This window comes from Alosa pseudoharengus, unplaced genomic scaffold (assembly GCF_046254945.1).
Source record: "Alosa pseudoharengus isolate Yale_2024_CS ecotype anadromous, Long Island Sound unplaced genomic scaffold, YU_APseudo_1.1 YU_APseudo_1.1_scf_1, whole genome shotgun sequence".
NCBI classification, from domain to species: domain Eukaryota; kingdom Metazoa; phylum Chordata; class Actinopteri; order Clupeiformes; family Clupeidae; genus Alosa; species Alosa pseudoharengus.
This window is the reverse complement of record NW_027468564.1, coordinates 57175794-57186343: the sequence shown is the minus strand read 5'-3', so window position 1 is coordinate 57186343 and position 10550 is coordinate 57175794. Positions and strand designations below refer to the sequence as shown.

Genomic DNA, 10550 nt, shown 5'->3' with positions numbered 1-10550 from the left:
ATGGGAGGATGGTTCCTCTTCAGAGCAACGGAGCGGGCGTCATCCCCTGGGGCCAAGGAGTGCTTGACTTCTGTTCTCCGCAGACGAACACCGCAACCGCTCGAAAAAAAGAATTGAAAGTGAGAGGGGAAAAAAAAGAATGTTCTGGTCTCTGTTCTGGTTTTCAGATCCAAGGTCAATACATTCAGCTGTGGGCTTCAGCTTCAGAAGGCTTTGTGTGAATCTAATGGGGAGGGCTAGAGCTCCTCCAACACTTCTTGGGTTTTTTCAAGTGGGTGCGGTTGTTAGGTGACTCTCCGCTATGTTATCAGGCACTGGACCCAAACACGGGCCCATGAAATGGAATCTGTGAGCTTTTAATTCAAACATGTTTGCTTCCTGTGTCTGGGACTGTGTTTTGGCTGTCAGATTTCATTAGGCGCCCAATAAATAGCCCATTGATACGCAAGGTTAAAATAGTTTGGTCTGCTTACCTTCCTCCGCCGCTTCAGATGTTCTTCCTCTGAAATGTTCACGGTGTACTGATGTGTTTTCATGGGCAGATTTATATGTGGCCTCTCATCCCACAAACTCCAACTGAAACATACCTGTACTGAGCTTGCACATAGGCACGTTGCCACTTGGTGTGTTTCCCTGCAGATAGGTTACCTTAAAGATACAATTTACAAATGGAACTACATGGCATGACTTTTATGACATGATGACAAACTAGTGCTACCAGTGCTGTGATTTTGTGAACCATTGGTCATGTTCAGAAAACCTGTTGAAATGGAAAAAGTAGTAAATGTGCATTTGATTGGCATACTCGCAGCTGACATACAGGTGTCAAAGAATTATGCAGCATTAAAACAATATCCCACACTATTCTTTGTGCAGTGCTCCACGCTTCTGTGTTTTGGTGTTCGGTTGAAATTCTGTGCCAGTGGGAATGTTGACTATTCAGCTTTTGTGACAGTGTTGGCCCTCTACCAATAGTGCCCCTATGTCTTTGCCTCTACTGAATGGCGAAGACCTAGCCACTCTAAAATGTTTCTCTTAGTCCACTTCCAGACCACAAGTCTCAGTTCGCTCGGGAGTTTGCCAAGGGGTGGTGGAGTTAAACAAACACATGCACCTGTCTTCAATACAGAAACACCAGCATTGGCTTAATGCTGATTACAGCAGCCCCTCACCTCCACAGTGGCACTGTCAGTCAAAGAGACGGGGGAATGTGTTTTTCAGCCAGAAAGAAAGGGTCATAGAATTGTAGTTACATACCACTTAAATTATAAGCAGTTCAGTGACATGCCGTTAAAATCCCAAGCAAGAGAAAGTTATCTTGAAGCATTTTTCTCAATCAGTGTTTTTTCGGCATCAGGATCTAGAGCAGGGCTATTCAATTAGTTTGTAATGGGGGCCAGTTCATGAAAAGCATCACAACTGAGGGGCCGGAGAAATGCGGCTTGAAATATGAGTAATCACATTAACAGCTGTATATACAATGAATTACAACAGCAGCAATATGGGTGTTCAAATGTTGTATTTTGTACATGCATAACAACATCATTGGCTGGTTGATGGTGGCTAATATGGAATGAAATCTGTGATAGCAGATAACACAAATGGAATCTGTGCTTTGCACAGTAGGCTACTGCTAGGTCCAAGATTTCCAGTGAGTACAAACAGGATTCAAACACTGTTCAGGTGAATTAAATGTGTAATCAGTCGCATATGTAGCTCTTCTGACTTATTCATGGATTTCATCATCCCTTTCCACAGGTGTATCAAAGCACCATGCAGCCTGCATTGATAATCAAGGTGCTTGATTTTATACACCTGTGGAAAGGGACCTGATGAAACCCATGAATAGGCCTACTTGTTACATTTGACGTTCCCACCATTTTTGAGATGACCGTGACCCCTAGATTTTTTTTAGCAGTGGGGGCAGGCCAGTCATAATAGCCTAATAATAATAACACGGGGGTCCGGGGGTGTGTCCCCCGGGATTTTTTTTATTTTCTGGTTGCTAATCACGCTATTTTAACATGTTTTGAGAGGGACAGGCCCATCTTTTTTCTGACGCACCTCACGTTACCCCATGCATTAAACCAAATGTCACTGCTTGAATAAATGAAACATAGCCTACTGAACATGGGCATCGTCACGATGACAATGAAAACGTTTAGCCTACTTGGTTTCTGACAGAAATTACGTTTTGTGCCAACATATTGTAGAAACACAACCACGGCCTTTATTTGGTGAACGGAGGTGCAAATCATCTCCTTTACTTTCTTTATTATAAAGTATACGATTCACTTTAACGTTTTGCCGTCGCCATTTACAAATATGCAATTTACCTTCGTTAGGCTATCATAGCCTACTTTTTGCTTCCAATCGCAATTGAGTGCGCATTTAATGGAACATGCCACATGATTTCCAAGAGGCTTTTAGACAGGCTCATTTCAGACTTCGCTAGTCTATAATTGCATTTGTTTATGTTAAGACGTGAAGAAATGAAGGACATCGGCAATAGCCAGGCTACTATATAGAAATACTTTGAAATTCCCTTTGAGTCGGATCTGCTCCACCTTTCCACCAAGTTTTGCAGAAATTGTGCCCGTGTTTTTTTGCGATATTGTTGACAGAAACTATTTGTGTGGTGCAACCTGTTAAATATTAGTAGATAAACTCCAACGTGCCAATTTAGGTTGAAACTAAACTATGGCACTTACGTTCAGCTTATAAATGTACAAATGTAATGACTTGTAATGTAGCCTAACTTGTGCAATGGGCTGAGGTGCAGTGGCTGCAGGACTAAAGCGAGTGAGAGATGCAAGAGTGGACAACAGCTCATGCGCTTGCTAGAGATTACATTTTTTTTAAAGGGCCAGTAGGCCTACAAATGACCTCGCGGGCCGCCAATTGAAGAGCCCTGATCTAGAGCAAGAAAGCAGAGAGCACATATCTGTACTGTTACAAAAAAGTGCAGGGGATTGGCAGATGAAGGACTCTTTGGGGTACAGGCAGTAGGAGCAAAAATGGTGCTGTACTGGTGTTAGTGTCACATGGCCCTCGCTACTGTCCAGCGGCACTCGCCTACTGTCCTGTGACACTGTCTCATGAAGAGTAGGCAAGTGGCACAGGACAGTAGGCATAGTGGCACAGGACAGTAGGTGGGTGACATGGGACAGTAGGCGAGTGACACGCACCATCAACAGTGCAGTTTTTGCTCCCATTGCTACTGCTTTGGGGCCGAGAGAACATCACTTATCTTTTATGATAGATGGAATCTAAGATATTCTTTTACACTGCAAATTGAGGGCGCAATTGTTACAGCTTATATCAAGTTTTGTTCATGTTTACTAAATATAAGTGTATATCACACCTGTGCAGTTCGGTAGCCTATAGAACAATTCCAATGAAACTAAAGAGAACAAAACGCTTTGATGCTTAAATCAAAAACATACATGTCAGGAAGACTCATTAATTTGTTTGAGTTCATTTACTGTTAAAACTTCCTCATCCTCTTCCAGCATTCAAAATGACTAGCCAATGGCTCATCAACATCTAGACTGTATTCATATACAACATGCAAATACACTGTCTACCCTGAGGACATTTCAAGTACTTTACATCAATGATGAACTGAAATCAACATTATTGTGTACAAACTGGTCAGGAGGTGCAGGTGAATCATTTGAAATATGGACTATCAATAAGTTAGATTCTGACTCAGAGAGCCGCCTAGAGGTTGTATTAAGTCACGCGTATATAAAACCCCAGAACACTTCATAAGGTAGTTTTAAGAAAGCGGCATGGAGCACATCTCCATGTGTCAATGCGGCAACACGATGACACACTAGTTAGCCCGTTAAGAAGAAGTTGGATTAAGTAACAAGAATTCTGAAATATTCGAAAATACCTGGTTTAAAGAACCGTTCAGTTGCGCAATTGCAGTGTCGAAGTTGTTTTTTAATTAGTGTTTCTCGACGTGCGCGTTCTCCTCTGGATTATTTTAAGTATTGGGAGCTGATCTACATTTGGAATCAACGACACTGAAGAAACGTTTGACTCTTCTATGTGGATTGTTTTCCTTTGGGATCCAAATAAATGATGGTGAGTTGAGCAACTCAATACCTGTAAATTAAGATTAGACTCGCCATTAGATGTCTTCACACAGACACAGACTTTTTTAGTCTGTATGGAGGTGTCCACGGAAATGCAGCGTTGTGAAACATTTCTGCAATGTTAAACGTTGCCTATTATTGGTATAGCTTGGTTAAGTTTAAATACACATTTCAAACTTAGTGGTAGGCCTACACATTTTAATTAACCACATTAAGAGAGAACATTCACCACTCTTCTCATATGTAATTATAAATTACTTTATTTTACTATATTTAACTGTAGCTGAGCCTCACCAGCATTTTTCTATTCTTACCAATTTTTTTAACTTCCATTTCTTTCACATATGTCATATATCATAATTGATGTTACTGTTTGCAAATACGCTTAAGGTTCAGCTCACCAGTTGTAGTCATACATGTATGCATTCCTTTTTTAGATTTAAAGGGTTCAGATGCAAAAGCCTCTAAATGCCACCTATGTCAAAAATGAGATAAAGATGGTAAGGGGATGCTCTCCACACATAGTATACGCTAATCAAATAATTTAACTTCAAAACCCACTAAATACCACTCTCTTCCTGGTCTGAAATATCGATTTATAGGCAAAAACCTGTAGGAGCCTGAATTTAAATGCTCATTTAAAAGAAAAGTGGTCAGACGGATTTAGAGGGTTTTGCATCTGAACTTTTCATTTGGTTGGTTATTATGGATAAGACAATATTTGCACCGAACCTGTCTTGAGTTTTATGTTTGTGCTGACATCGAATTTCTATTAATTCCTATTAAATAACTAATAAAAGATTAAAAGTGAAATGTGACGCTTTTTTACCCTCTTTTATTTGTCCTCAGCATCCCCCCTCAGTGAATGACGCCCCGAGTATAACAGGCCCATGATGTTATCTGTACAGCACTGCAACTCCTCCGGCTGTGCACCTCTCCATCCCCTCTCCAACCAAAGCCAGCAGGAGGAGGTGGTGGCCATGGCCTCCCTCGGCCATCACGGGAACCTCTCTCTGGACAAGCCGCCCGCCAGCGGCATCATAGTCGCTGGCCTCTCCATGACCCTTGGTGTCCTGTCCAACATCGTGGCCCTGATCATCCTCGCCAACGCCACCAAACACGTCCGCAGGCGCTCCAAAGCCACCTTCCTGCTGTTTGCCACCTCCCTGGTGGCCACGGACTTCGCCGGCCACATCATCCCTGGCGCCTTGGTCTTGAGACTCTACCTGTCCGAGGGGACGTCTCCGCAGGACTACGACTCGGCGGACCCTCTGTGCCAGTTCTTGGGCGGGAGCATGGTGTTCTTCGGCCTGTGCCCACTCTTCCTGGGTTGCGCCATGGCAGCCGAGCGCTGCCTGGGGGTCACCCAGCCGCTGCTGCATGCCTCTCTGGTCACCACCACGCGCACCAAGGTGTCCCTGTCAGTCATCTGGCTGGCGGCATTATGCGTGGCTCTGCTGCCCTGCTTCCAGCTGGGCTCTTACACCTATCAACACCCGGGAACCTGGTGCTTCATCAATGTGCTAGAGGACACTGAACAGGCCGATGTGGCATTTGTCATGCTCTTTTCAGGGCTCGGACTGGCGTCGCTGGCTGTTGCGTTTGTGTGCAACACCATCAGTGGGCTCACGTTGGTACGGGCCCGCATGAGGAGGAAGACCTACAAGCACCGCTCGGCCAAGTCGCACGACATTGAGATGGTGGTGCAACTGGTGGGGATCATGGTGACATCGTGTATCTGTTGGAGCCCTCTGCTGGTAGGTCTGAGAAGCATGCCTGAGAAATGACTTCATCTCTTGACCAAGTCTCTTGACAAGATAAATGCTAATAATAACATTAATCAGAAAAAATCATATACAGAAAAAATAACATTTACTGTGAGTCTCTAGATTATCCTGTTAATTTTTAAGAAATGTGACACTTTTGTCTATGGTTTCCTACATATAACATTAATGAGTTTTACAAATTGTAATCCAGCAGTCAACATCAAGTTTTGTATAATAAAGACTTGTATGTATCAATCAAAATGTGGGTCTCTGTAAAATCATGTGTAGCCTGACTCACTCTTGGCTACATTTTCCTTCACCAGATCTTAGGTCTCATCACGGTGACTCGGTCTTACGGCGATATGATCGGAGAAGACCTGTCCACCTACAGGACTTTAATGATCATGGGTGTCCGCCTGGCCTCCTGGAACCAGATCCTGGACCCCTGGGTGTACATCCTCCTCCGTCGGGCAGTCCTCAGGAAGATTTACATCATCACAAAGCGCCAGGCCGACCTGAAGGCCAGCACACTCCGCCGCTGGGAGATCGGCTCTTTCCCGAGCTCGGAGAAGAACGTTGTCAACAAGGTCTGAGACTGCTGGGAAAACATTTGCTCTGGTGCCTGGTGTCTCCGCGGGAATACACATGTGCTCCATGCATTTTGTGAGGAATAGTAAAATTTCAGAGCTGACTTGTTAAGAACTGACTAAAGTATAACAAAGTTAACGCTGCTCAAGCACAGTATCTGTTGTAGTTTACTATGTACAGAAATAATCTGAGTAAGGCATTTCTACATACTAAGCTTTTCGAGTCCTCCATTCTCCTCTGTACCACCTCCTTAACACGAGTAATCACTGGTTCATCATTCTAAATGACAGAGGGAGACTGACTGAACTGTGCAGTCCTTTATTTGTTTCATGCAGTTTTGCACAGTAATCAGAATCTGCAAGAATCTGTAATCAGTCAGTACAGGGATCATGCCATAGTAAGCATTACTGACACTTTTAGGACAGTGCATCTAGGGTGCAATTCACACATTGAATGGAAACTAGATTAGCTGTAGCACACAAGTTTTTGGACATCTGCCAGGACCTTGTCAGTAAAAGGATTTTGAATGTAGAGATGGATATGGTCTTCTCATGCTCCTGAGCCAAGTGTATGACAGGTTGTCCTGTCAGTCAACAGAAAGGTCAAAGGTCATGAGATTAGCATTATGTAATTGCACAGCATCCATTTTAAATGACTGGATAATCATCATCATCATAAAATTCAATTATGAATGTTGCTTCAAGTTTTTTTGGAGAGTAGACTTCAATGATAATGTCATTGAAATTATACATGTTTGTTAGCAGCTTGAGCTGTGTGTATTGTGAGCAGTATTTTATTAAGGACAATAGGGAACTGTTTTGTATTGTCTTTTGCTTATACATGTGTATAAGTTTCTGAATGTACATTAATATGTATGTAAGAATGTATGAACCCATTGCATATTTATTGCCTGTTTTATCTCCTCAATTCTCTGGGGAAATTGTATAATAAAGTAAAATATAAACTTCAACTAATTATGTCAGGTAGTCATGAGATTTCGGATGTAAGAAGTAATATTTTAGATGAGAATTCCTTCTGTGGATCATTCAGTCATTACACAGGCTAATATCAAATATGTGGCCTAGCATTACATTTCAGTGACAAAATGTTTGAACTAAATGAGTTCTGTTAGTTATTTAAAACAGATTTCGACTTCCACGATTCTAAGAAAAGTGTTGAGACCTGTGGCAGGTAAGCCTGAGGGGCTAAAACTAGCCTGACTGTAGGAAATAGAGACAAATCTATTTATACATCTATTTTTCACACATAGAGGACATCGCTCATGAGGATTGTTCTGATACAAGTCTAATAGAAGACAGAATGTTAAAGGCACAGTCAGAAATTGTATGATTTCAATCATCTCCTCACGACCATATAGCTGCTCATGAGTGCAGGCGCGTAGCAAGCGTGGGGGATGTGGGTGTTATAACGTACACACTTTTGCTGGAACACGATTCTATCCCCCACACTTTTTGTCATTAAAATTAAAGTAAAATATGGAAATAAACGCTCCCGTAAAGAGTTGGAACCGTATCTACCACAACGCGCACACAAAGAGACAATAGGTCTGTTGATTTGATTGAACGGTCATCCAGCCAATCACATATAGTTAGCCAGTAAAGAACCAGAGCCGCTCTGATCAAATTCAAAGTGTGCATCTTTCTGACTGACAGTTTTTGTCACACTGTATAAATGCAGAGAGTCAACGTGAATACGGGGGTGCGCGCACCAATGCACTTGTTTGTGCAGAAAGACCTTTGGCTACATGTTCTCAGAGCATTATGCTTTCTCTGTCTATGATCTGCAGCTTTTCTCAAACTATGGGCCTCCTCAACAATTAACCTAGGCTAAGTTATGCCCGGTGCTTCACACGTCTGATCTGATTTCACTGTCAATGTGTCTCGTAGTGCTACATCTACTGGATATCTTAATGTCTTACGATCGCGTTCCATTTAGAACATCTTATTTTGATCTTACAAACGGAGGCGTCAAGACACATTTGAGTTCTACATCTGAGAACTAAGATTTCCAGCATGTAGAACTCATATAGAGCGCTCATGCAATGTGTGTGTCCCTGCAGCAAGTGAAACTGTAACGTGGGCTAGAAGCAACAATAGTTTAAACAACAACGTGGCTTCCTGTAACTATTAATGGAAAAAGCATAGAAACTGCGAATCATAATCTTTAATGCTAATAGATGTTAGAATGTGTCACGATAGCCAAGTGAGCTGCGTTGGGCTGTCCTTAGGTAGGCTCTGACATTGACGTGTGGGGCTGATCAGAAATAATCGGATGCCCGCGGTAACGCTTTACAAAAATATTTCGATAAAATTCGGGTGAAAGCATATTAGGCACATATCTCCGGATGGCTCCAATAAAAGTAGGCTAATAGGGCCTAGGCCAGGCTACTTTATAAAAAACATAATTTGCTGACTGCGTGTGGTTCTTGCCATAGCAGCTGGTCAGGCAGAGGCAGGCTGCCTTGCCTGAGTTCTTTGTTACATTACTCCAGAACTGTTCATTGCAGCGAGATGAAACCTTAATTGCGTGACAGGGCAGAAGTGGGGCTTTCCAACGAGACTAAACTCTTGCCTGTGCGATCAAGTAGGCTATGAAAATAAATAAATACATTTATAGTTTACCTGCGCACCCAATACTCTCGTTTGAATTACTCGCGAACCCGTGATCGCATAGATATGGCAAGCATATCAGAAGAAAGAGGAGACACAGGGCTATCTATTGGTACCAAGTATATCGATTCTTCTGGGCTATAAAAACAGACAACGTGACTGCAAATAACATCATGTACAAAAACCAACTCTCGTTTGAATTAGGCTACTCACAAACCCGTGATCGGATATGCCACGCATGTCAGATGAAAGAGGAGATAGAGAGCTACCATTTGATACCAAGTACTGTACATCCTTCTGGGTTATAAAACAGACGAAATGACATCAAAATAATAACTTCATATAGCTCGACTTACCCCACGTTTTTGTGTGTTGTGGTGGCAAGGCATGTACATAATCCAACGCTATCATGTGTTTCTCTATGGCAAAGTTCATACGGTTTTGAGATCCCAGCAAATTCCTGCATGGCATCCAATTCGAGACACACATTGCATCTCAATTTATTCGACAAAGAAACACCTTTTTGCCTTCACTTTGTTCATGACAGTAAAGTTGTTTTAGAATCATCATGAGTGTACACACATAATAAGACTGATTAAGTAAGGTGCATTATCATAATGTACTTTTTTTTATAGCATTGGCCTATTTATGGAAAACGATTTGGAGTGGACAACAAACTGACCTGTGTATCAGTGTTGGCTTTACACAATTTATTGCCATTATTAAAATAGGCTATCCTAATCTTCAAAACTTTTTGAGTAGTTTTCAAATAGTAGTTTTGATTCCCAAGTGCCACCCCAATAAAAAGTCTGGACCCAGCTGGCCCCCCCTATAAAATAATCCTGGCTACGCCCCTGGTGTTTACGTTTATATTTAAATTTAGTAGACACCTTTGTCCAAAACAATGTGGCCTACATTATACTTTAACCAATGACCAAACGAAACACACCAGAGAGGTAGCTCACCCTTCCCATCAGTATTCCTAGATCAGTGTTTTTCAACCACTGTGCCGGGGCACACTAGTGTGCCGTGAGAGATCATCAGGTGTGCCGCAGAAAATGACCCAAATGTCACTCACTGGTCCAGAAAAGCAACTGTTGCATCCAAGAATTTATAACCACATGCTCTCATTGATTGTATGATTGCACTATTTGTGGCATGCAGGCATTGTACAACGGGGCCCCATATCCAATTTTCACAGAATCATCACATATCCAGTTCATAACAACAATTAAATTAGATATAGTCACCTACAAATGAAGCAGAGGACGCTTGTTTTAATGAGCAGGTCTTGCATAGAAGCCATAAGGCCATATCTGTGTATTATTTGAAATTTTAGGCTATGGTAGCCTATGTTTGTTGTTTCTTCACACAGGATGTTAGTGTGCCGTGGGACATTTTAAGTGTCAAAAGTGTGCCGTGGCACAAAAAAGGTTGACAAACACTGTCCTAGATCAGTG

At 42.2% G+C, this 10550-nt stretch overlaps 1 protein-coding gene across 1 annotated transcript; it reads left to right on the top strand.

The window, feature by feature from the left end:
* Positions 1-3805: 3805 nt before the first annotated feature.
* On the top strand, positions 3806-7367 carry ptger1a (prostaglandin E receptor 1a (subtype EP1)). Its single transcript, XM_076277344.1, has 3 exons — positions 3806-4095; positions 4956-5863; positions 6196-7367. The coding sequence occupies exons 2-3, from the start codon at positions 4997-4999 to the stop codon at positions 6463-6465; spliced, it is 1137 nt and encodes a 378-aa protein (XP_076133459.1). The 5' UTR covers positions 3806-4095; positions 4956-4996; the 3' UTR covers positions 6466-7367.
* The last annotated feature ends 3183 nt before the right edge of the window (positions 7368-10550 follow it).

What these genes read in the sequence shown, in the direction of transcription:
- ptger1a (XM_076277344.1), top strand. Translation starts at nt 4,997, where the DNA reads ATGATGTTATCTGTACAGCACTGCAACTCCTCCGGCTGTGCACCTCTC. An exon ending in TCTGTTGGAGCCCTCTGCTG is followed by an intron (nt 5,864 to 6,195) that starts GTAGGTCTGAGA and finishes TTCCTTCACCAG; the next exon opens with ATCTTAGGTCTCATCACGGT.